The sequence below is a fragment of the Amia ocellicauda genome, chromosome 3 (assembly GCF_036373705.1).
Source record: "Amia ocellicauda isolate fAmiCal2 chromosome 3, fAmiCal2.hap1, whole genome shotgun sequence".
NCBI lineage: Eukaryota > Metazoa > Chordata > Actinopteri > Amiiformes > Amiidae > Amia > Amia ocellicauda.
Window position 1 is genome coordinate 21,632,659 of NC_089852.1, and position 27,990 is coordinate 21,660,648.

The following is a 27,990-nucleotide window of genomic DNA, read 5'->3' on the forward strand; positions in this document are numbered from 1 at the left end:
GACATTAGCTCTACCAGCAAAAAAACTTACGACTAGGCCCTGAGATGAGTGCTACATTCAGCCAATCCCTGGTTCAAATCCTGACTGTTCCACTGGGTTCTCTGTAGCGCAAATTGCGTGTGACTTACAGCTATGTGAGTCTTTAATATTTCTAAGGTGCTGCTGATTATTCTTAACAGAGCATCTTGACTGATGTCTCTAGGACATTAGCATTTTGTATAAACATGGACAGAAAGTGATGCAACCAGCATCAAATAATAGCATATAGTGAAACAAGAGGCACAGTAGGGTATATAGCTGAGATCACAATGTTGCAATATGGATAACATCACACAGACATTTTCCTAGCCAAGATATGTGCCAATGGGTTCCACCAAAAACATTAAACAGAATGATGAAGTAACTTTTCTTGCTGCATAAAACACCATTTTTATTTTGCACAAAAACCTGCTCAAACACAAATACAGCACCAGTGTTTTTTTTCATACAGATAGACACAAACATTATTTGCTACCTCCTGTACAGGGTGTCTGTATGGTCCACTCTGCTCTGCCCCCCCCTCCCATCCTTCAGATTGTACTACATTTTCAAGATTGTTGGTTCTTCTTATTTTTTAATAATGGATATAATAATATAATAGTGTTTTCTTCAAAGAGGAGGAACGGGTCTGTTTGGGAGCTTTTAGACTACAGAATTTGTTTCTCTGCTTGTGAAGGGAAATGAAAGTAAATTACATGGAGGGAAGAATTACTGTTACACAAACTGAAGTTGTTAAGTTCTTTCCTGTGACCTGTCATAGTCATTTGCCCTGAGTAGTTTCCTCTGTCCTCCTCAATGGTAATCAGTTGTGACCAGATGCAATGAAAGCTCTATGACTGAAATAGTTAGCATGACAAATTGAATTCTTGAATGTTCTTAATTTGAAATGCCCCAAGAACAAGCAGGAACTAAAAACAGCTGCAGTGCAGGCCTGGCAGAGCATCACCAGGGAAGAAACCCAGCATCTGCTGATGTCTATGGGTTCCAGACTTCAGGCAGTCATTGACTGCAAAGGATTTGCAACCAAGTTTTGAAACTCACAATTTAATTCATGATTATGTTAGTTTGTCCAAATACTTTTGAGCCCCTAAAATTGGGGGGCCCACATATACAAATGGCTGTAATTCCTACACCGTTCACCCAGTTTGGATGTAACTACCCTCAAATTAAAGATGAAAGTCTACACTTAAAGCCCAACTCCATTGTGGTGGCGTACAGAGCCAAAATGATGACAATTGTGTCACTGTCCAAATACTTTTGGACCTAACTGTATATATAGTTTTACCCCTTAAAAACGGAGAGGAGCATATCCTTCCACCTTACTCTCAAAATTAGACCATGGTGTGACTTGTTTTCACATATCCATCCTTTTGTTGTGACTGAACAAGGCTAGAATCATATTTCAACCATGCACTTTCGGGGCACAATTTATAAAGCACTTGGCCTAGTTCACCTCAGGATTGAAACTCTCCTACCTTAAATCACTGCTGTTCTTACCCAGGATGCACATGGGGGAAGTAAGGATTAGAACCCCAAAGCATAGCAGAATAATGTCTTCTCCTGCACCTGTAGTGTAAATATCTACATGAGTGTTCTGAGGCTACCAGATACTGAATGTCTGGTCCTTTTTGGGCTTGGCTGCGACTTACCATAACCCCTGTACTTGATGAAGTAGTTCTTGAAAGTGGATTGATGGATTGACATTATATATCGCATCATACACAACTCTGCATGGATTATATACAATTTTATCAAACTCTTACAGGAACAACAGATTCTGAACCTACATCTTGAAGCCGAAATTCAGAGAAATTGAGCAAATCATTTTTACAGTACAAACTGTTACTCAGGCATCCCCGTGGCATTTCTTTTGACATACTTTTTAAGGAGTCTTTTCAAAAGCTGATGTTTCACTGAGGATTAGCAGAGCAAAGAACAGGATAAGCAAACAAAAACACACACACAGATCATAAAATCAGTCTACAATAAAGAATGTAAAAAGGGAGAGACTGCTAGACCTAGAACTAGATACACATCCTTTCAGTCAATGCAGCAAAAGTGAATTAGCCCTCTTCTTCTCGGAGCCAAGAGCTGTGCAAGTGCAGTACGCGTGAAATGCAATGAACAACATGAAGCCATGCTCCATTTAATAAATATCTACTTACAGTGACTGTATATTTAACCCAAACTGAATTGACAACCTGGAGGCTTCTTACAACCAAGAGGAACTGGCACAATGAAAGCCTAGTCAATCCACAAGTCTCTAAAATAAACCTGCACAGAGTCCCACTTAAGACACATTGGTCGGTATCCGACCCTGCACTCCACAGAGATACGGCAGTGTCGACAGGACCCAGAGGTGCTGAGAGCTGTGCTGGAGGAGAATCCAACAGAAGCCAAGTCACAGAATGGTCGCGACGCCCTTGATGGAGGGAGAGGAACCAGGGTCCTCGTCGTCAGAGAGGCCTGCCTCCCTCAGCTCCTTACCCCTCTTGTGGTTGATGGGCTGCTCTGGCACAGCCCCCTTTCCCACCTTCCTACCAGCCTGGTCTGGGCCAGGGGAGGGCAGGGAGATCTCGGAGCCACTGGGGATGTAGCCGGGCAGGTTGGCGAGGGGCAGGACACGGTGGCGGCCACTCAGAGGCAACCCCTTGGAGACAGCCACGCTCACGGTGACGCTGTTGGTGGCTTGGGAGATCATGCCTCCATAGTAGCAGCTGCCCCCACTGCTGGTCACCCTGGTCTTCTGCTTCAGGTCCAGTGCCAAGCTCCTCCTCAGCCACGCCTTCTTGATCTCTGCCTGGACCTGCCACAGACCCCCACAGTGAGACACCTTCCTTGGGCCACAGGTAAGAACCCACATTCACCCACCTATTTGAAACATGGACTGCACTCACCTCCCCATTGCAGAAGCAGTAGATGAATGCAACGAAGAACCCCTGTGTGGAGAAGAGAGGATTGAGAAGACAGAAATTAGAAATGCTCCCCTTTAAAAGATGTCCTGTCCAATGTGTACACCTCCAGTTTCACTGACACATCTTGTGCTTTGCTGTACAACTTGAATACCTGTTGAACTACCTTTATTTTTTGTTAAAGTTCAATGTATTTCTTGTAAAGTTCCTTCCAAATGCAATGTGAGTCAACCTTGGGTAAAGGATCCAGGATAAATAAAGCTTAATAATAATGGTGGTATTTGCACCTTTTCAGTCATGTCCCAGAACAGGCTCTGTAAAATATTATTTTGACCAAAAATGGTGCCAGGCCGAAGAAATGTCCAACATACATGTGATAAGTTCATGCAGGGGATTATGATGCGTTATGAGGCTAGGCAGTGTCTAGCACATGCCTGTTACATTCCTAATCGGTGATAGCTAAAAGAATGTGCTACCATATTTGGCCTTGTGTGGCCAAGAATCTGCTAGGGTTGAATTAATCACCTAATTTGTTTTAAAAGTTTGACTCACTGGTGCCTCTGGTTACAAAATGAGCACCGTATTTGTTCTCGGGGTTAAATTAAAGTCTGGATCTTTGTGGTAAGAAATTGCTTGTGGAGTTAATGTTGCATTGGTCCCTTCATTTGGTTGCTCCCTGCTTGACTCACCTGGGATGAGTTGAAGATCATCTCGTAGTGCATCTGTATCTGCCACAGCAGGCCCGTCACCTCGGTATAGGGCAAAGCCATGAACAACATGTAGTGCACACCGAACAACGGCATCAGGACCAGCGTAGATTTCAGCAGCTTCCTGCGGACCCAACACAGGTACAGGGGGTTAGAAGGTCCAGTCTGAGGTCAGGCCCAGTGGAAAGCAAGGGATACGATAAGGCAGTGCGATGCAGTGTCATACAGTACAACATAAGAAAAAAAAAAAAAACTGCTAATCTATTTCACTTAAAAACGGTCCTCACAAAATTAAATAACACGTTTAGGCTGCAATATATTGTTAAGCAGTTATGCAGTATTGTATTATATCAATCAAAGAATAGGTTCACTACTCGTCATAAATAGAGAAATCCTCACTTCATTCAACCTAAACACCTTAAAAAACAGATTCATTATTCTGAACTTTGAAACTGCTCCTTGATATATTTGTGAAATCTAAATAATGCTCACTCATAGCCCAGATAGGCAGTTGGAAAAGACACACTTGTTTTGTGTAAGGTGGGGAGAACAAACAATGAAAATATAGCTTTATCCTGCCCTATAATGGAAACTTTAGTATCCTTCATGAAACAATAGTTGAAGGACAGCAAACTGTAAGTATACTTCAGTAGTGCATTTAAAGTATACTATTGTGTACCTATATGGCACTTATTTTTCACATGGGATGGATTTACTGCACTCTCTATATTGTTTGCAGTTAGGATGTAAACTAATGCTGTCACTATGCCAAGGGACACTGGGCACTGCCAACATGCAGGTCTGATTACTCATTTCAGAAATGAATTATCTTGTTCCAGACTATCTCTGGTGAAGTCTTCCCTCCTCCACACTGAGTGGCGTTAAGGTCTTGAAAGATAGATGTGACATTTGCCAAGTGCTCTGCTTCACAAAGAAATACATCCCCGAGAGATCCCTGTGTAAATAACTGAATGGTGTAGACTTTACACAAAAATAAATAAATAAGTTATGTTCAACCACAGAAATACATATATTAAAATACCCTGCATAACCCTTTATCTGTGTTTTCAAAACTTAGACATTATTTTGTTATTAACTTAAGTTCCCTTTGCATATCTCTATGAGCTTGTAGAGGGTCTGCACAATATAGTTAACTGCTATGTTACAGGTTGTTTGCTTTATATGTACTGTACACAGTTTTGGACCAAATATTATCTGTGCTAACTGATTCTGCTCTGCCTGGGAAACAGGGAGTCAACTGCCTGCCAAAAACTGACTAGCATCTGTCTGTATTACCCTTAAGAGTTTATTCGGCAGAGAGACACAAATATTCAGAGCCGATATCTCGCTACACAATTTTACAGAATGTCAGAAAAGGCAGAATCAAAAAATAAAAAAGAAAGGATTTGGACTGAAGAGTGGCATGGCATTATGGGAAATCAGTTTCTGGAAATGCAGGTTCAGATAAAAATTACCAAATACACGTGATGCACTGAAATATGATTTTTGTTTTTGGGGGGTTTGGTGTGGTTTTTACCTTCTCGAACACATATCTAGGTGTTTTAATCAATCATCCACAAAAGATAGAAGCTTAGTCTTTTTTTTTTCATCCCTGAGACACTTCTATTTCTGGGACTGAAATCTTTAATAATAAGGTTCCCGTCTAATGCACAGCTGTGTTGTTTTCAAACTTGTGGGGCACTGGTCTCACAAACTCAAGGCTTCAAATCTTAATTGAAACATATCCCAGCTTGAATCAGTATACCCAGTTTAACAACGACATATGTGTGTGTATTTATTGTCAAAATCAAATACTGTCACCATAACACACCTAACCAGCTAAATATTGCTGACCCCCTTGTGGATCCCCCTCAGAGATATCTCTTTTAATTAGGACAGCCATATCAAACATTAAAGCAAACAGAGGTATTCTATATTATGCAGACAATTGGTGCGAAGAAATCTAGACTTTTGTCATGTTTACATCAGTGACCCATTTAGTCACACCACCTGTACTGCTGCCTAGGGTCCAGTTTTCCGGTGTTAGTTTCCCACAGTTTGGAGGCCAGCACCCGAACGATGTTGAGGAAGAGAAAGAAATTTACCTGGAAAAACAAGCAGAGATTTTAAACATATTCAGTGCCCCTTGTTTCCAAATCACAAACAAATATTAAATTGCAACATATATATAGATATATATATATAAATAAAATGTTCAAAATTGTGCTCTAAAGGACGTTTGAAAAGTAACTAACAGGAGATACAGTTTGTAGTAAAGCAAATGGCTCATATAAGTTGTATGTCATTTTCTATTTTTGTGTCATATATGACCCTTACAGAGGCCTGGTTAATTGAGATAATACAGCTGTATGACATATACTATAAGTCAACAGGTCATCTGAAGAGTGTCTCTTATCATATAAGAGATGACATCTCATGCAGATTTGGCTGCACAAACTGCCAGACCTATTAACCCTTCACATGACCTATTAACTTATTATAGATCACACGTAAGGATTAGACACAGATATATTTACAGTGCAATAAAACATTTTTTTTTCATAAAAGTTAACACTCAACCCCTCTTTTCTAAGTCTAAACATATTTAGTTCTAGGATCTGTTGAAACAGACCTACAGTAGCTGATCTGTGTTGTGTTTGCATGCACGTTAAACATCACAAAACTATTAAAGAAAAACAAATGTACATCCTGTGAAACTTGCACCACTCATATTAAAGTGTCTTGAACAATCGTTGGTAACTGAAGAACTTTTAAATACTGAAAACTCTCTGTACGGGATGACGTTCGTACACAAGATAAAAGGTATAGGAATTTTTGAATGCTGCTCCGATTGGCTGGGTTCTCATGCGAGATTTAAAATGTCTCAACTAACACACATCCTACATTATTGACAAGACATGGGAGTAATATGGCAGTTCAAGCTTTTCATTAAATAACTGCAATGGAGCACTATACAAAACATTCAACCTGCATGTCAAAGCATATTGACTTGATCGCCTGCCAACCAGATAGGGTCATTATCTCTATTGTAACATTTTCCTGACCCCAAAGATCATCCTAAAGACCATCTAGAGACTTTCCCCACAGTTTTTGCCCATGATTATGAATCAGCCTGCATGTCAGTATTGGTCTCTGAAGTGCTCTAATGTGCTGCTGGCATTGCGCTGTCTTTGTCAAAGGATGACTCGCCCTGTGTCTCTAATTACACTCATTTGTTTTCCTCTGTTTCTTGATCAGTCCACAACTGTGACCAGAAGTGATTATTTCAGAGTGCAAAATCAATTGCTTTCACTTTACCTGGCTGAGTGAACAGACGATATTAATGAAAGTTGTTGGGGGGTGCGGGGGTAGTGAAAGGAACAGGTGATAAATGTTGTGCGTAAAAAGAGGGGGGAGGGGAGTGGCTGCCATTTATGTAGATGTCAATGACGGAGATGCAGAATGGTTCCTGCTCTCGACAAAAGCTGAGAGGTCAGATGAGTGGCCACTGGATTGAGCTGAAGCTGCGTCTGGGCTGCTTGGGGAGGCGTGATAAGCCATATAGAACATTGTCTTTGTAAATGCCGGACATGCACCGAGCTCCAAATAGATCTGACACCACCCAGTGTCTTTATCTAAGCCTGCACCAGCCCAAGTCTAATGTAGAAGCAGCTTTGTTTTCTTTGAGACATTTCTTGGTTTATCCTGTTTCTTACAACACATTGACCTTGTGTATTTCTGCAATATAATGATGAATATAAAGATCAAAAAAGCTTTTTTTTTGTCGTTGAAGTAGTAATTATGTGTGGGCCTCTCTCCCACCTTCTAGTTCCATAAGGAAGTCTCTAAAATATACGTCTTGCATTAGCTTACAGATACTGTGAAAGCTAGAGAAAAAAAACAGGACAGATGGTTCCTTTGATCAGCACACAACCCAGACTCCTGCATTCCACCGTCGCTACTCATAGATATACATACACCAGCATTCCCCCTGAAATTGTCTGGGATGTGACTTTTCAAAATGAACAGCTCACAGGTAGAGCTGACTTCAACAAATGTCTTACCAGTTTATAGTTACAGGTGATTCTCAACACAGTTAGAGTTAACATGGAGTACCTCAGGCCCTTCACCTGGCCATGATCTATGGTGTAATTATTGCTGAACTTAATTAACACCCAAGTGCAGCATGTAGGTCAGAATATAGAGATAATTCAACTGTGTGTATTAGACTGGGGCAGATTCAGATAGAGAATAATGCAGTAGAGTAAGAAGGGTGTCTTACAATAGTAGTACTTATAATAGGAACTTGATAGATCAACTTCAGATTCCCAGCACTGAGGTCCCAGCATCTGCAAGACAAACAGATAACATAATGTGTATATCTGTGTGTGTGTGTGAGAAAGTAAATAGGAGTAGGGGTTTGTGTCTATGGCTGCACGTAAGTGCTTGACACCGGTGTGCAATGTATTTTCTACTCAAAACAAACTGGGCATATCATTTGTACTAAATTCTACACCATCATTATAATAATCTAAAACAGGTTGGAATTATGTATCCTTTTTCATGATTGGTTACAGTCATGGTCCCATATTTTTTCTACCGGCTAACTGTGTGTAAACGACCCATTTTTGTAGCAGCTCTCGAAGAAGAAAACAGCATTGCATGCATTATTATTTCCCCCTAAATTGCATGTGCAATTTGTATCAGAACTTTTTCAGAAAGTGTAAAAATATAGTAAAGGTTCATAAATGGGGTGGTTGAAGGTTGGCTTTGTGGGGCTGCACCAAACATCCTTTAGGGATGCATTTGGCCCCCAGGCCGCACTTTGGGAACCCCTGATCTAGATAAATTCATGTTAATCACTTTAAAAATGACTAAAAAGATTAATAATCTCCTGGGTTACTTACTCAGTATCGGCTAGAGAGGCGCGCGCGCTGACCCACACGGACACGAACACAGCAGGGACCCCTGGGCAGCGTGGGAAGACAGCATGAGAGACTCTGCATAGCACGCCAGTTCCAGTGCAACATAGCAAACACAGCTCAACTGAAGAACATCCAAATAGCTAATATTTATTTGATTTATTTTTTGTTTTCTATAGCAGGCTTATGAGCTGCATAATATGACTTTGTGGCATTTAAAATATGTCCCTAGGTTATCCACATCCTACTACAGAGCCTCCTATATACGGTAAAGCACCCCAAGCTCAGAGGACTAGTTCACACAATGGCAATGCGGTTGTGCTTGTGTCTGCTCTGTTTTGTGCTGGGTGTTCTGTAGCAGCTCTTGAAGAAGAAAACAGCATTGCATGCATATGCCCCTCCCCTCTAAACAGGCAGGCCTTCAGCGGTGTACGGCAGGGTGTATAGGGTTGTCAGGTTGCTTGGGCAGCTGGTGTAATATGGTGCCTAGGAGTCTCCATCACTGAGCCGAGAGGCCGCAGGGCACTCACCCCAGCCAATGACCGTCAGCGCCCACAGGTAGTTCTTATCGGACAGGAAAGCCATGAAGATGAGACTGTGTAGGTAAAGCCCCTCCACAAGAATCCAGTAGTGATTGGTGGCCAAGAAATAGAGGAACAGAGTCACCACCACCTTACAGCCCACCTCGGGAGACAAAGAGCAAGGAGGTTCTTTGCTTGAGCATCCAGACAAAGGGGGTAACAATCTAATCCAGCACTGACCTCAGCACACAATGCTGCCACATCTCCCTGTCTCCACTGATTGTGGCTTAACCAGCTGACCTGTTTCATGCTGGCAACATTGTGGTAGGTTGTAGTTTGGTTGTATTTCGGTACTGGCAATAAAAAAAGTAGTAGAAATGTATGATGCCCCCTGACACACACGGTGACGTTAATGATCGTAGACTGGTGCATGGTAACGTCTGCATATTGCTCTCCAGTGACAATCCATATCATGCTCATATGTATTATTTTTCCTGCATATATACAGTATATATTTATTTTATTGGTAACACTTTATAATAAGGTGTCGCTTATCGATATGTTATTAATGATTTATAAATGTTTCATATGAGTAATAGATACTTTATAAAGCATCCATAATACACTATTAAGTAGTTATAACTCAGTCATAGCAATATATGGAATGGCCACTGGCGAACAGGTAGCTAAAAAGTGTCCCTTCTGTAAAAAAATTATGATCCAAAACTGAAAAAATATTTAGTAGGAATGTATCAAAGCCGTAGTGAAATAGGACACTTTTTAGCTACCTGTTAAATGTTGTGACCATTCCATGGAGTGCTATAACTGCAGTATAACTAGTTTATAGTGCATTACTCATGCTTTATACAGTATCTATTAATCATTTAATAATAGTTTATAAATCATGAAAAACACATTAATAAGCAGCACCTTAATCTATAGTGTAACCATTTTATTTAATGTACAGTTAACTTTTCATTCTCTTTACATAGCTATCTGTGAATGTTGTTTCTCTGGAAGGTAGTTTTATCCAATTCATTGTATGTTATTTTACAATGCTTTAAGAACATCTCCCTGGGGTCTACAAATTTGTGTGACCACTAGCACTTTATTACAATGTCACTACAGTGTTATTTGGTGAGTTGGGCAGTTGCCTTTTCATGAATGCTTTTAAAACATTCATGTACTCACCATGTGGGGCCTAGGTGCGGGACTGGGCCCCAGGTCAGTTCTCATGTTGTCATCCTCAGTCTTGGTGAGGTCCTCGGACACTGAGTAGAGCACTGCGTCCTTCACGAAGATGCTGACTGCACGACACATGAACGACATGAAGAGGTGGATGTGGATGTAGTTCCTGGTGCAGTGCAGTCGCCTACAGGAGTTGGGGGGGGAAGGTTGGGTGCGGGGTGGGGGCAAGACACATTTCAGCTTGATACGAAAGTCACCATGTTTTTAAAAGTTGCAGACAAAGACATGCACCCCCACTTGGTGAGTCACACAGAAATATGAATAGTCACATCAAATCCAAAAGAGATGTATGAGAAAATACGCAAGTCTCTTCTTGCCAAGTTAAAACTGCCCCTGATGCCCCTCAGGAAACCGCAGAGCTGTGCACGCGACTGTGTCCAAACAGCTGCACAATATAGAGCAAGGTCAGATTTAGCCAGTGGTGTATTAAAAGAAAACGACATATAAAATAAATGTCACTGGGAACAAAATGGGTGAAAATCCGAAAGTTACTTAGTGCAGTTATAACACCTGAATATATCATACACTTCCTCTGATGCTGACCACATGGATATGCACCAACCCCAATCCTAGCCTTAACCCTGAACCTAACTCTAACCTTAACACAGAGCAAGACGTATCCCTGCAGTATGAATACATTAATTTATTAGGACTTTATTGTGAAGTGTGACCATTTTATTCGTACTGCACTGGGTGTTTACATGCGGTACTGTGACATTAGATATTCAACAGAATACATTTTCTCTCATGTATTGCAGTTTCCATGCTACATTACCCAGCAGCATCGCACAGCCCTGCTAGCCAGGAAATGGCATGTCAACATTGCAGTAAAGTGAAAACATGTTTGGGATGTTTGGGAAAACATGATGTTTGGGACAAATTTAGTGTCTCTAGGGGGCTGCTGGCAAAAAAGTTGTAAAGACTAAATTTATATATTCAGTATATTAGCATACAAAATTAAATTGCTATGTATTGAAACTGAAGAGGGACATTAACATAATCAGGGAACCATTTTCAATGACACCGTGTGGTCAGGGTAATACCTTTCTGCAACATTTCTCTAGTCACATTCGCAGACAACCCAAATCAAAATAAACAGAAGCTTCACACAATGTTGCCAGAATCTTACTTGAAGTAACAGAGGATGGAGACGGCAGCGAAGAGAGAGACCAAGGAGATTGAGTAGCCGATGGTGTATATCAGATGCAGCCGGTCAAACACCTCCTATGACAAACAGCATAGGCAGTTACAAAATTATTAATCTGCTGCAAGACCACGAGCCATGCATTGTGGGAATTGTCTCTCCGAAGAGGTTAAATTAAATCCTGCCTTCCAAAAGTAACAGTGGCACGATTTACTGCTGCAAAATCAAAATGAACGCACATACTGACGTCCACTGCCTGTGATTGTTCACGAAGGTGCATCTGTATCTTCAAACCTCACCCATCTCCCCACAAAGAGAAAAAGCATTTTACAGTGCATCAACTTAGCAGTTTGACATTTCAGTCACATACATGCAACGGTTGTAATTACGTTTTCATTTTTGCCATAATACCATAATACCATAATCTGGCATTGGCAAGTCTATGTGATATAAGAGATACATTCTGGTGAGTTGACAGCCATTGCACAGTTGGGCTTCAAAAATGATCACTAACGAAGGCCATTAAATTACAGTCTGGTGGTCTCAGTTCAGGAGGCCAATAATTGACTATCTTGCGTTGCACTGATTGAAACATTTTTGATGAGAAAAATAACAGCCACAAAACAGCAAAAATTGTGTTCACAATCATAGCACTATAATCTTGCCTGTACAGCACACTTTGTGTCTTCAGCATTCTTTTGTATTCTGCATTGCACTTTCAAACTTCACAGTGGGAATACCTCTAAAAATGATTCAATATCATACAGTTTTTCATAGCACTGCTTACAATTCTGCTAATGAATGCACACAAATGCCACTTGTTTCGTTAAGTTTTTTGCCATAGCTGTATTACAGGAAGTGATGTCAGGGGCTGATTGAGGGGCATTTTCCATTAAATGACAGATGCCAGGTCCGGCTGGTGCAGCTTTGTTTCCCCACTTTTGTGTCTGGAAATTCAGAAAACCGACTACTACACTATAAAAAGACACTGTGGGCAGCATTCATATAACTTTAATGTTGTGTTAAGATTAGCCCAGCTTGGGAAAACACACAGGAAAAAAATAATACATAATTTAGCTTTTTGTTCATTCCTAGATAAGCGCTCTGATTCATTGATGTGATATTTCTGCATTTCTTTGTGTTTTTATTTTTATATTTTATTCCTCATTAGAAAAAACAGTATCTGTTAACTTAGCACAGAGGATAACATTTTTTTAATATGGTCCACTGCCTCCTGTTCCCATGCCAACACCAGTTACCTCTTCCTCGTTCCTGCTATTGGAGAGCAGGAAAGTGGAGCACTCGGTGTAGTTGGCCCAGGTCCGGTTTAAACTAGGAACCTGCTCCCAGTTTCCAAACATGTCACACTGACGATAGACATGGCCTGTTGGGAGAAGAAGGTTGCCCTTGTTATCAGGTATCATACAAATCCCCAGCTTCACAGATCCTACATATCCTCTGTAGGCTGCTATATTCCTATACTGAAGCCATTGTTTTGGTAGGAAAGTAAAAGGCCAGAGAGCTTTTTCAGACAATTAGACCAAGGTAGGCTGCCTGAAAAGGCTGATATTGAAATATTTGAAAGGTCAGATGATGCCCATTGATGGTCAATAATCAGGTATCAGGGAACTAACTGTTAAAGCAGAATTCAGTACCTTTTTTGTATAAGGTTTTGTAAACATTGATATGTTCTCAGGGCAGAGAGTTGTTACACTCAATTTACACACTCTTGAGAACATCTCCACTCTCCGATCTCGTGATTCTGTGACATTAAAGTCAGACACAATCAGTGCACCGTAGGTATGTAGTGAAGAACGGACGGCCACTACTAAAACAGCCCAGTACACATGACAGATGAAAGGAATGCCCAACACTTTCTTGAACCTCATTTGATTAAATCTTAAACTAATCTCATGAACACAGAGGACAAACAGCTACTTGTGTGTGCACAATGACGTCAATTTACAGGTAAAAACAATCAACAACAAAAAGCAAAAATACAAATCTCCAGTGCAACCAAATCCTAGGGCAGTATTTTAACTGGGACAATATGTCAGGTGCCACTGGATATACTTAAGACCTTTGAATCCATCTACAGCATACATAATTCACAGCTGCACTCGGCTGATTAGTTGCCCCACTTGGTAAGAGTCACAGGCCTGGACTGAAAGCAGTGTTCGTTAGACTGCAGCTCCATGCAGACGTGCCGAGCTCCAGACCGGTTGAACTTTGACCTTTGGATTGCGTCTTCTGATGACAGAAATTGCTGAATGTCACGGCCTTCAATTTACTGTCTCTAATTACACTTATTTAAGTGTGCACGGTGATCCACAGCCTCCTGGTAGACCCATGCTGTAGGGGGACTTGATTGATTATTTTCCTTTACTTTGGTCATTCAGCTTAGCTGGTGATGATGGTGATGGTCTTTTCTCTACGTCAATGAGAAAAACTTTTCCCTGCGGTCGTTTCCTGACCTGATGACTAAAATGAGACCAATAGAATTAGTATGGGTGCTTTTTTCTTCTATTTTTCTTTTTCTTTTTATAGATTGAATGAAGGAGTAAAGGAGGTAAGAGGGCCCAGAGGATGTGTCAATGACGAGTGATAAAGGAAATCGGAGCATGTCAAGACATTAGCTCTGTAGTGCTAGATAATGATCCCGCTATTAATGTGTCATTTCAGATGCTATTTAAATAAGAAAAGGTTTCAAAAGCTAGACTTAACGTGGGCTGAGAGGCATATGGTGTCAAGTAAGAGGCAATCATCTGCTATTTCATTCCTTGCTATTTCTGGCTTTCGACTTACTTCACTTCACTTTAAAAGTCATTCTGCACCCATTTCCAAATGCCATGCGCTGTCATGGGGACGTTTATTCATGTTGCGCAGGGCCCCAGTGCACAGAACTCCTCTGGTGTTTTGGGGCCTTGTGTTTCTGTCTGTTAGAGAGGTGTGAAGTGGACAGCGGAGCTAGAATAATTCAAAGGGAGGTGTGCAGAACGCCCACAGGGACAAGAGCAGAGGAGGGGGAGGACAAGAGAATAATGCAACAAACATCAAAAGTTATCTATAAAAAAAAGGCCTGACATCAGTAATTCTGCAGTGGCTTTCGTAATAATAATAATTAAGTTAACAAGCTTTCTTGTGACTTAACAGAGTTGTCTTTAGGCACAGCCTGGCCAAATTGAAATAAGATGCCTCTTCTTCTTCTTCTTTGTCTTTTTATCTGATGCCTTGTAATGGACTGATGACCCGTCCAGGGCAAACCTCACCATGCACCCTGTGCCTGTCCCACAACCCTTCACCGGAACAAACAGCTATTGAAAATGGATGGATGAGGATGTGAAAAGTGTGAGGATCAATGTGATTCACTCTGATGGGGAAGTGCTCTGTGTGTGAGTGGATGTTGAAAGTGGCACCTCTGTGATTGAAGTCGTAGATGTAGTCCGGGCAGAGAACTGACACCAACTCATTTGGGGCTCCTTTGGGCCAGCAGGTGATGCCATCCCATTGTGGCATACAGGAGTCATCTGAAAAATAAATAGGAAAACATTTCATAGTAGGTAAATCGCAATACAGCTGTGCAAATGATTTTAAATGCTTTAAATGGAAACTATAAATGGCCTTAACATGCAATTGTAATACAATATTGATTATGGAAGACACGTTGACCTGGTCTGTGACGCATTTTGGGCTCAGAGAAAAATGTGCTGGTGTTTAAATTGGGTGGCGCTGCAATACAGAGCAATTCCCAGTAGGCGAGTGGAACTGGGCCTTTCTAGAGTCTATCTAGCTTCAGTCATCAATACCCATCATCCTGCCCATCTCATACATTATACAAGAGGAAGAACCTTTTTAAGTCTCCTTTTCTGGCTTCTGCAGTCTTCAAAGTATCGCTGCCTTGGTCTTGGTCACTTTTGTGAGGGGAAGCTTATTACAACAAGCAGATGAAAGTCGAGATCTCAACTTCTTTTTTTAATGATCCATTAAAGCCTATGTTTTTATCAACACCGCATTCTTATTCTCTCCTCCCCTTCGTCTCACAGTGTAATTATTTAAAAATAAAGAAATGTATAAATGTCAAGTGGAACATCAATCACGCCTATCTGCGTCCCTCCAAAGTGCAAACTAGCTTCTGTTCTTGTCCCATCCCTCCTTACGAGAAACCGACCGTTATTATGGTAATGGCAGTTCCCAGGAAATTAGAACTGTCCGGCTGCCTGCGATTGTCACTCTCAGAATCTCATCTAAGAGATGCAATATCCCCTGTATTCAAGGTCTGTTTCGTTTTTGCTTTCAATTTTGATGGATTATTTACCAGTAAAAGGCTAAAAAAAGTACCAGCCATGCCTATCACTGCTTGACACACACATTAAGATCAAAAACCAAGTTAAGAATAGTCCCAGGTTTCCACTATAGGGAAGTCGCCCTTTTTTAATATCTAGTAAGGGGTGCCTAGAGTATTCACAGGAGGAAATGATGGCTGGGGATAACAGGTTTGTTATCAATTTAAAATGTTGAACTGAAATGATCGCTCAATATGGGAAACAAATTAAAGCTTTACCCTTAACATACATGATAGGAAAGTACGTTTAATATGTAAAGAAGACATATGTACCGTAGGTGGGAGGGAATCTGCAATACAAGAAATCCGTCCTGAGCAGTGGCAACTTGAAAAAGAAACAGGTCTATCTTACACCTGTATGAAATCAAGGATGGTGGATTTTGAAGTAGCCTCTGAGAGGGATTTCCCATAACATGTACAGAAAAGTGCAAATTATTAGCAAACAGTAAAAGAAACATCCCTTTCATAGAAGATGTGGGTGAATTACAAGTTTTTAAAGGGAAGCAGTAGGGTAACCATCTGCCTTTTTAAAAAAGAACACAAGCAGGTTGCCAGCTCAGATCTTCCAGCCATCTGTTTGCAGGTTGAAGTCCATTCCTCCTCCAAAGTTACACACACCTCCTCTCCTGCACTGCGTGGCGTGTATCACAGGGTTATTCAGTGAGTGGAATCACAAGTGTGGAGCAAAGACAGACACTGAACAGTTGAGAAAAGACTGGCCTGTTTTGTTCATTTAATGTGTATTTAACTTAATATAATCTGGATTTTTTTTTTGTTGACCACCTCTGATTAAGCCATTTAAACCTCACTTCTGTTTTTGCAAACTGCGAAACTGCTCAACAGATGGAAAAAAAAAAATCAGTTAAACAGAGAACCCATGAACCTAAATTGAAGACTAAGAATAGTAGGTAAACTCTGTGTTTTGAATCCTGATTCAATTTCTTGATTGGCTCAGTGGGGGCATGACTGGCTCCTAACCCAACAATGATGTTTCCTTCTGTAATTTTAAACATGTTTTTAGTTTTAGGGTAACTCTTTGCTGATGAAGCAAGTTTTCATACAGGTAATAGAGGACAGAAATTGATGCTTTGGTGATGGGCCTTTATCTAACGCTAAATGTTGAAGAAGAAAGCACTGCACTGCTCTCCTCTTCTGTTTAGTTTCTCGTGTCCGATGTGTGTGTGTGTCTGTGTACGTGTGCGTGTGTGTGCGTGTGTGCGTGTGTGTGGTGTGACTCTTCAATCCAGCGAGTCTCACCTTTGACCTTGTCTATCTCGGCCGCGATCCGAGTCTCACACTTGCTCTTGGCCTTCATGAGCAGGTAGATCTGCTCTTCCTTGGTGAAGACATCATCGGCGTCCACCTGCAAAAGGAGAAGGAGAGGTAAGAGGTTGATACTCTGCTTTCATTATCCTACTGTGAGAGCCATCGGGTTTCTTTAATAGGAACTCTGTGGATTCTACACAAAAATAAATATATTTATATTTACACAGAAGCCTACATCCGATTTTAACTGGTCTTACGTGGGGCTTGTTGTAACTGGTCTGTGTAGAGCAATGCCTTACACTGTCAATACAGGTGGAGGGATGTGTGTGTGTGTGTTTGTCTGTGTGTGTTTATGTGTGTGTGTGTATGACAGATTTGTTCCAGCACTACACTTTCTCAGACAGTTATTAGGCAGTTGTTACTGGAATGAAATTTGCCAACACTGTATACTTAATCCACTACATCTGGCTGTTATGAAATATTTGCTGTTGGGTGCAGTATGTGGCAGCACCTCTCTGGGGTTTCACAGCCAGGCTCCTGTGTTTGGCGTCTGTGTTATTTCAGTGCCCTCACTCACAGAGCAGCCAGAGGCAGACAGGGGCGGCCTTGTCACTGGAACATTTCGCAGCCGCTCACCAAAACTAGCAGCTGTTGGGACTCACACGCAAGTAGAGCAGAGACTGCCACAGTAGAGAGATAAGACCCCACACCCCAGGGCGGCTGCCTCTGTCTGCAGCTCCAGAGGAACAAAAGTAGTCCTCAGTTTGGAACCAGTAATGCTACAGCCGAAATATTTGTGGAGCCAACTTACACTCCTGTCTGAGAAAGTTTTCAAAGGGAAAGTATTCGATTTTGTAAGAGGGTGTGACATTGTACTTAGCCTGCTTATAGTCAGGTAGCAGATTATTAATTGTGTAGCTTTGAAATTTTTGCCATGTATTCCTGCCCTACTTTTCATAGCCACATCTGTGTTGTATTGTCTAGTGTTATGTAAATACAGCTTTGTTTATAGCATGTCAACTTTGTAAAAGTGCCAAATAAGTAAGAAATAATAATATTTCAGATGTGATTCTCCCTTCTTGATGTTCCCTAGGTCTGTTTCTCTCTGGGTTATTTACAGCCCAAGAATGCCTTAGGATTTCTCACAAAGTATTCCATCAAAAGGCTGGAATTGGATCCAAATTAGGCAGGGGGCAACCCATCACTACAAATCTCTTCCACCCTTTCCAGGTTATAAACAAAAGGGAGAGAAGCATTTGGGATTCTCAGCAGCACATACAATGGTGACTTTGTCTTGATTTTTGCTGGGCTCTTTTGGGAATTAGGGATATTGCCTGGTGACCTCTTTCTCTGACGGCCAGTGATTTAAGTTGGGGATTTACTCCTTCAGAGACAGAGGAGGATTTTCCATTTGCAAGGTCAAGAATTTCCCTACATTCTGACCTCCATCCAAAATCCCCAGGGGGGCAGTTAATTAATTAATTGAGAAATACAAAACTGTAGTGAAGGGGGCAGACATATCTTCACATTCATTGGAAGTCGGTTACATGGAGAAGTCTTACCAAAAAATGAGCAAGCAAGAATTTTGTATACATAAGACAACCCAATTGGGTTGGGTTTATTTGGTGCCTGCTGTCTTAATTGGCCAATCAGCACACTGCTTAGTCTGTAGAAAGACAATGAGCCCATGAGCTCTGTGCTAATCACTCCAGTGAGTCCGATCCGTCCGATTAGACTGGAATCTGCAAAGATCTTCTTTATTAATGAGTTTGCAGAGTGAAGCAACCCTGTGCCTCTAAATTGTAAGAAGTGTGATTGTATTCATTTCCAGGTAATCTGAAATAGGCAAATGTGATGGAGGGGGCAATAAAAAAGAGACAGAGACCAATGCAGATAAGGGAAAGTATTTGCATCATGAACCCCTGGGACACACTTGTCATTTTGCTCTTCAGCCAACTGTGCAATGCAAATGGCTCCATTTTGGAAAATCTCTCTTGCTGTCCACAAACAGCTGTCTCATTAAAGAACAATGCCCCCATTTGAATGTGGTTTAAGGCACCTGAGCTTTTAAAATATCAAGAACCTCTCTGGAAACATACAATACCATTCAGTCAATATTGGGATTGCAGGGTCACCCTAGTGTAATTTTTGTGACAGCTTCCTGTCCCCATATATAGAGTAATACCTAAGTCTTTATTAAGTAATTTATATACATATATATATATATATACATATATATATATATACATATATATATATATACATATATATATACATATATATACATATATATACATGTATATATATACATATATATACATATATATATATATATATATATATATACATATACATATATATATATATATATATATATATATACATATATATATATATATATATATATATATATATATATATATATATACATACACAGTGAGGGAAAAAAGTATTTGATTCCCTGCTGATTTTGTATGTTTGCCCACTGACAAAGAAATTATCAGTCTATAATTTTAATGGTAGTTGTATTTTAACAGTGAGAGACAGAATAACAAATAACAAAAAAATCCAGAAAAACGCATTTCAAAAAAGGTATAAATTGATTTGCATGTTAATGAGGGAAATAAGTATTTGACCCCTTCGACTTAGTACTTGGTGGCAAAACCCTTGTTGGCAATCACGGAGGTCAGACGTTTCTTGTAGTTGGCCACCAGGTTTGCACACATCTCAGGAGGGATTTTGTCCCACTACTCTTTGCAGATCCTCTCCAAGTCATTAAGGTTTCGAGGCTGACGTTTGACAACTCGAACCTTCAGCTCCCTCCACAGATTTTCTATGGGATTAAGGTCTGGAGACTGGCTAGGCCACTCCAGGACCTTAATGTGCTTCTTCTTGAGCCACTCCTTTGTTGCCTTGGCTGTGTGTTTTGGGTCATTGTCATGCTGGAATACCCATCCACGACCCATTTTCAATGCCCTGGCTGAGGGAAGGAGGTTCTCACCCAAGATTTGACGGTACATGGCCCCGTCCATCGTCCCTTTGATGCGGTGCAGTTGTCCTGTCCCCTTAGCAGAAAAACACCCCCAAAGCATAATGTTTCCACCTCCATGTTTGATGGTGGGGATGGTGTTCTTGGGGTCATTCCTCCTCCTCCAAACACGGCGAGTTGAGTTGATGCCAAAGAGCTTGATTTTGGTCTCATCTGACCACAACACTTTCACCTAGTTCTCCTCTGAATCATTCAGATGTTCATTGGCAAACTTCAGACAGGCCTGTACATATGCTTTCTTGAGCAGGGGGACCTTGCGGGCGCTGACCTGTTGAATTAATCCCAGTGAAATGGCCCCATTTCTTTATTAGTTGATTGTTTCAGAATGGACTGTGTTGGTGTTGTGTCGGTGAATAATTAATTAATGTTTGCCCTGATCAAAGAGTTATCCAGACAGAGAAAAAGCAAACAAACCACACAGACACACACAAACACATTCCCCTCCACAGCAGGCAAGGATCTGCATACAGTTTGCCCAAGATATCGTCGAAGCCTTGAACAGATTTGAGTATTGATATTGAGCTTCCTTACACAGATACCCCAGCTCGCTTTCACATGCATTGCATTGTGTGTTAGTTAATCAGCACAGGCATGGACCTGAAAGTAACAGGTTGTGACATTAACATCGGCTCCCAGAAGTCCGGTTTGAGAGCAGTGTAAATTGAGGAGTAGACTATGGAGTCCCCTGACATTGATGCAGTCTGCCAATTGACTACACACGTTCCTCATCAGAGTAAAGCTACCAACTGGCTCCTCAGTTCCCCAAACACTTGCAGGCAAGACTTGGTGGTTGTATAGAGTAAAGTGTCAATGTATTAGAAAAGCCATACTTCTGTAGTTACAGTAATAGACATCAAATCATGGCGATTGAGAAGATCCCTGAAAACCCAATGACCGATCATGTAACTGTACTGCTGACTTCAATAATGCTGCCACTGCAATTCATTCACAATTGTAAGAGAACGAAGTCTCGAGTTCAGAAAAGGCACGGCGATGTTGTGGACATGTGGAAATAAATGTACACAGTCAAGGACAAATCTGGAGCTGTTCCAATACATATGCTAACTATTGTATGTACAGTGTTGCTGATATGGAGCTTTCTTTCCCTTATCAGATGTAGAAGGCAGCTCCTTTTGCCACAAGATACCGAGGTCAGGAGATCAGCTGCCCGAATGCTCTTGAGGTTGTCTGATGTTAACCTTGTTTGAAGAGAGAAACCGTTTAAGAGTGCTTGCTTTCTTGTGTGAGAGAAATAGAAGCCAGACAATTGCAGACGGGATTCTAGGGCACAGTGCCTTTGCAAAAGGTTGCTCGATGTTCACTGCCACATCGACCCAGCTAACATGTTTTGTCATGGCTATGTCTTGTGAGGTTGTAGTTCAGTTATACTATGGTTATGACAAATGTGACATGAGGAAACATGATTCTGAATATAAAGTGTTGGTCACCCTTTACAATAAAAGTGTTAATGAATTGGTGTGTGAGGGTCAGTGTTAAGGTTAGGGATACAGACTAGGTTTGGGGGATAGGGTTGATACATGTGATCAACATCAGAACTCAGAGGACATGCATGAGGCATTAACATGTTCTTCCTGCGGGATCCATCCATCAATTCATTCATTCATTCATGACACAAATGTATAAGGGAACTATCACAGCCAGCTGAAATAACTGTGGGAACTGCTGTGATTGAATTATATATTTTCTTAGGTTTCGATCTTTCTTTTGTAAGTTGTATCGCAGACATGTTTTGTGCGCCTAAGGCATCTTCAGATGGTTTTGCTCAATGTTAAAATTCAAGGGATATATTCAGAATTAAGTGTTGTCTCCCAGCCCCTATCATTCATTCCCTGGTCACTGCCTGACCAATGAGACTGTGAGTGTCCAGGCCTTTCCCTTTTCACCTTTCATACTGTACAGATTACACTGTCACATTGATTGAATATGAAGACGAAGAGACTGCATCTACAGATAAGCTGCCTGCCACCATTAAGCAGAGTCCATCCAGTGACCTCTCCAAAGGTCAACTGCTGGGTATTGTTTCAGTCGCTCCCAGTGGCTACATGTCATAAACATCTCGTTCAGCCTGACTGCACTCTTACAGACAGAATCTCAGCAGAGTGATTGGGAGCAGGATGCCGGGCTAGATGGCCTTTACAGTTGTTCCAGATTAATTACAATCTAATGCCCCCACATTCATCAACGTAATTGTTTTTTTCATTCATTTTTTTGTCTGTTATGTATATTTAGGTATATATTTTTTTTTACCTGTTGCATTACCACCTCAGTATTGTATTTTGTGTGCGATTCTATGCAGTTGTTTCTGAAGATTTTTAAGAAACAGGCTGTCTGCACACCAGCTGCTTGGGGATTCACTCCCCACAGTGTACTGAAGCCCATTGTGTGTTACAGTGAAATGGCTCTCCGCTGAGCTCTTTGTGTAATCCCTACAGAATTATAAGACTGCAGAAAGTGGAGTAAAATAACAGGAATATTGAGTGAAGCCACATCCTCAGGAGCACCAAGCACCAAGATGGTATATACACACAATTAAACTTAAATATAAGAATTAGACAAAAGCAGACCATTATTCTGAGATAGAGATTAGCTATGCAAAACAGACTGGCCTTTTTGCCACTCTAGTCGAAACACATTTCACTCATTTCAAATCCAGAGAATTGCTTTTTGAATAGACAAGACAGTCCTATTGAATGTGGGAACAATTGTCCAGTCCCACAGCTTCTATCAACTCAACATGCTTTATACAAATAGAACAAAGCAGAACAAGTCTTTTATTACAATAGACAGTTTTTTTTGTTTTTTTTTATGACAAGCATGGATATGCGTGGATGATAAGAGAGGATGTTGACAATGTGACAACGTAACCAACACACGGGAGCTGTTATATATTAGTTTTATCATTATTATTATTATCATTATTATGAAGTGGCAGAGCTATCAGATACTGCAGTGTTTGTGCTGGCTCCATTTTGTGCTTGGGGTTTTATTGCCGTTGTATTATCTCTATTTCGATGGTGGTCAGTAAGTGGGCAGGGGGAGCTGCTGAGGAGTGTTGTACACAGAAGGAAAGTCCATGGCTAGAGGGTAATGGTCTTGAGAAAATATACCACTAATTTTAGTCCTGTTTTACATGCATTGTGATTGTTCCACACAAGGGAAAAGGTTATGAACAGACTAACAGGAATTAATAGTGTTGCAGTGGGGAAGAGGTGTGTACATGTAAAATGCTGATGGCAGGGGGTAGGCATTCAAATATAAATTAGAAATCCTTAGCTCACTCATCGTTCTTCAACCTAACCCCAAATATCTATGCCTTCAGTAACCATATCATTCAACACTCTTTCATAGGTCATCCCTGGTCTCTGGTAGTTCATCATGGTCTATCACTTAAATAAAGGTTTCACTGTCTCACTATGCTTGGAATTATTATTAGCCAGGGACCATTTTGATTATATTGCCTTTTTGGACGAGAAGCTATTGATTGCATTTCACTCTGCCTGTAGAGCAGCTTGCCCAATCTGAAACCATGGCCAGCAGCAGGACCTATCCTTTCTCCTTGTAATATAAATATTTGAGCTTTCCTTGTATTCTTCTTTGAGTCTGTGTCACTGATTTAGTTTCTTGCACGTCAACATGCACAGTACTGTATGCTAACTGTTTAACGTGTTTTTTTTCTTTCCGCTTCTGAAAATACTTTTTGCAGGCTAGGGAAAATAAGAGGACAAAGAGATTGTGGCAGTAGCAGGCTGTTAAAAGGTGACACCAACACACAAACCACAGTAAAGATGTGTATTGCTTATCTTTCCTCTGCTGTCCTGTTGAATAGAACTCATGCAGGGAAGCAGGTTGGTGTTGGTCAGTAGATCAGTGATACAACAAATATATGGTTCTAGTGGCTGATACAGATATATAATTTCAGCATATGTTATTTGAAGGCCTGTTAATGAATGCAGTTCCAAAATAAATGCATGTTAAAAAATGTGACAGCGTTTAACTGGCCTACAGATGTGCCTCCTTTAAATTGCCGCACACAAGTCTGCAACGGTTTATCTTGACGATGATCTGAGTAATCAGTGTAAAACTCGCAACTTTCAAGGCATTTTGCCCTGGTGCAAAAATTGCATCACTTTTTTCCCCTGCCCAGCTAAACTATTGTTTAAGCAAGAAGGGTAATTGTTTTGTTATCATATTCCAGATGTTTCTGTTTGTAGACCCCTGATTGAATCGCAGATTTGAACTTTTACAGTGACTTTCAGAAAAGGGGGAGCAAATTCTTCACCTGCAGTGAGAGAGCTATGGAATGGTAATTGGAGGAGAAACATGCCTTGAGAGCAAATCTGAATCGTGAAAGAGGAATGCTTGGTCTTTGCTCTGTTTTGCTTGAATTTTGCAAGTGTTGTACAACGATGGATGACTGGCTTGAGGAAGACAGAGTGAGACAGAGGGGAAAGCCTACCAGGGTCAATCTCTGCTCTTTCTCACACAGATTTGATCTGATATGTACAGGGCAGACAAGACTTGGGGCTTCTGTTCTGTTCCAGAAGGAGTGTGGCACTGATTAAGCCTCCAGTCATATCATTGTTTTCCAGCACAACTTGCTGTGCTGTAGTTTGTGTTGCCCATATTGCTGCACTTGAAAGCCAACTGAACAGTATTTAATGCAAACCTAATTATCACTGAAAAACATTCTATTACCTACTCTATTCATCAAGATGGTGTCGTCTTTGTTTGCTGTATAGTGTTCTTCATTAAATTTTAATTCTTAAGAAATAAATCCTCACTCACTCACTCTGCTTGTCGAATGTGCCACTTTGCAGCCTCATCCACACTGAAAATAAATAGAGGAGTTTCAGATGAAGATGTACCGCATTCTGTTCCCAGAAAGTCCGTTGAGGTGTGCTGAGAGACAGTTAAGCAGCAGGGGGGAGTTCTGAAAAGGACGGTTTCATTAATTTAAAAAAGGAACTTAAGGAAACTAATCCACAAGCTCAAAAAGAGCCCACCTCTCTCCTTGAGAGTGGGGAGGTGGTAGGACATGGTATGAATAATAAGTCACAAATATATCTATATATATTTGTGTAAGAAAGGTCAAGGGATAATGAGGGAGTCCTGGTGCTAAGTTAAGGGATGATTGTGAGACATCAGTTGCTTTGCCATTGCATTCAACAGTATGGAAGGATCTCTGGTAGTACATCATTCCTTGTGAGTTGGGGGGGTGTGGGGTTGGGAGGGAGTGTGAGCCTTAAGTGTCATCAAACCGCAGAATGTATTTTAGGCACATGAAAAGCAAATAGTTACTCAAAGAATGGGGAGTAGCCTAAATCACTGCAGGACCTTGAGGTTTCGTTGGAGAGAGAGAAATATCTCAACAAAAATTAATTTAAACAAGTGACCAGCCACTCCAGCATGGAATAGCATGCAGAGATATAATGCGATTAGACCTGGAAGCAGCCAGTGACTGAAAAAAAGCTTAGTCCCGATTTTGGTCTTTTGCTGTGGGAGTCTCTCCATCAGGGGCCACACACGAGAGGGACGTGGACTCGGTCATTGCAGCAGCAGATTATTGTAGGAGAGCAAACTGTCCTGTGAATCTATATAATGCCCAGATTGTCTGTCGAGGAATTCAAAAAATGTATTAAAGATTAGATCAGTCCTCTCTGACCTCCACTTGTGAATGCTGTTAGTTTCCCCTGACTTGAAATTGCAATTGGTTTAACATACTTTTTTTTTTGGTGGTTCTTCAATTTTTGTTGGCTTTAAACCCACCCCCAAGCCTTTCATTGGAAAAAAAAGAAACAACAACAACAACCAAAAACAAGAAACACGTAAGCTGTATGTGAACTAGAGGAATCTAACAATGTAGTAAGCTGGTTTGTCTATTAACAGCAGGTGTAACTGAGCCGCACCGATGTCCCAAACAAGCATAGCAGAAAAGAGACACATCAGAAAGGACATACTGTAAATTGAATACCCTACCTACAGCAGTGTGCAGTAGTGGTCAGGGCTCTGGACTCTGGAGCAGAGGGTTGTGGGCTCAATCCCAGGTAGAGGACACTACTGTTGTACCCTTGAGCAAGGTACTATACCTACATTGCTCCACTAAAAACCCAGCTGTATTAATTATATACAAATATTGTGAATTGCCCTGGATAAGGGTGTCTGCTAAGAAATATAATATTACTACAAGCCTCTCACCCTCTTTCTGTACCTTTAATTCATTCCTGCTTTCTCTGTCTTCCTCTGTCTGTCTCTCTCTACATTTCGGCACAATCAGTGGGTGAACATACAGTATTTAAATGCTCATAAAACAGGTCGGGAGTAGGTTTAAATAGCTGCAGTCTGTTTAAATGTTAAAGTCAGACCCCATAGTATGTCTAGAATCTCTTTAGCAGCTCTTCTTGGTAGAGAAGGGCTCTATGATCAGCTTATGTTTTGCTAGTATCTGAATGTGTTTTGTGACACTGTTTCTGATTTTCAGTCTAAAAGAATAGTAATAGCACAATAGGCAAAGCAAATGACCAATTTTCTCTCTTGATATCTTCTTTCTTATCCATGGGAAGTGGCTATTCAGAGACTTTAGACATTAGTTTAAAATCCAGACACCTTTTCATCTTTTATGTGTAAGCTGTGTGGGCATTTGGCACCCAGAAAATATTGAACATCGACCCAGATTCAAGAACAGTAAGCCACCCTCACCTGCATAGATTTTTTTGTGTTTAAATCTGCCACAAGTGATCTCTGTGCGCTACATTTGTGCATTGATTTTGTACAAGTCTATTTGAAAATTTAACATCCAGCTTGTAGCACAAAGACACAATGGAGCGAAAGACAGTGGGCTGAGTGGTGTGGGGAACCCAACACAAAATTGGAAGGTAAAATCCTACACATGCATAGTCTTTGAATTCTAGATGTAAACTTGTAAAGACTCTCAGTCACTAAGCCCCCCTGTCTCTGCCACAATATCACATCTTACCAGCATCACTCACCAGTGTGTAGACAGGTCTTGGAAGGGAACACAGAACCACCAGGAGAATCCTGCTCACAAGCAGCATGTTTCCCATTCACTCTAGCCTCCAGTTTCCCCCTGTGTTTATCCGCGTCTCTGGTGAAGACCTCAGGGATCCATGACAGAGAGTGTCTCAGTGTCTCTTGACGTGGGCATTCCCCCTTCCCCTCCTGCCCTCCAAAGTTCTGCCACCAAGTCTCATTCACCACTGCCCCCCAAAGATCAAACAAACAAAGGCAAGACAATATATATATATTTTTTTTAAAGAACTGCCAACAAAACCGTATAGAAGAAGTTTGTTTCTTTTCCGTTGTCTTCTTCACATCTTCCTGGAAGCAAGCTACGAAGCGAGGACGTGGGAAGCGTCTGATCTTGATGTCGGGGCAGTGCTGCTCAGGTTGTCTCTCTGAGTTTCCTGGCAGGAGCTGTGCACCTTTGCAAAGCACATGTTCAGTCTCTGACACCAGTCCTGGAGAGTGCTGTTTCAGATCATTATTTTCTCCTGTTTACTATTACTATTATTATTATTGGGCTACCTTTTCAGCTGTGAATATTTATCTGTTTTTTCTTCTTTTTGTTCTTTCTTTGTTTTGCTTTCTGTCTTCTCTTCCCTCCTCAGCTTGACAGTTGCTGAGCCTGCGCTGCGCTGTGGTGCTGCTGGCCACAATGCAGTTCTGCTCTGGAGTGCTGGGGAGGCAGGCAGTTCATCTTCTCTCCTCTCTCAGCCACAAGAAGACTCCTACAGCAGGCACGGCTGTGAGCGCAGGGAAGGGCGGTTCACACTCCCACTCCGTTAACCCTTTCCTGTCAGCA

At 41.1% G+C, this 27,990-nt stretch overlaps 1 protein-coding gene across 1 annotated transcript; it reads right to left on the bottom strand.

The window, feature by feature from the left end:
• Window positions 1-412: 412 nt before the first annotated feature.
• On the bottom strand, window positions 413-27,952 carry pth3r (parathyroid hormone 3 receptor). Its single transcript, XM_066698464.1, has 13 exons — window positions 27,158-27,952; window positions 17,093-17,198; window positions 14,910-15,020; window positions 12,753-12,877; window positions 11,479-11,573; window positions 10,293-10,473; window positions 9,111-9,264; window positions 8,566-8,626; window positions 7,941-8,007; window positions 5,669-5,763; window positions 3,641-3,782; window positions 2,937-2,978; window positions 413-2,845 (listed from the first exon to the last, which is right to left on the bottom strand). The coding sequence occupies exons 1-13, from the start codon at window positions 27,230-27,232 to the stop codon at window positions 2,441-2,443; spliced, it is 1,659 nt and encodes a 552-aa protein (XP_066554561.1). The 5' UTR covers window positions 27,233-27,952; the 3' UTR covers window positions 413-2,440.
• Window positions 27,953-27,990: the final 38 nt, after the last annotated feature.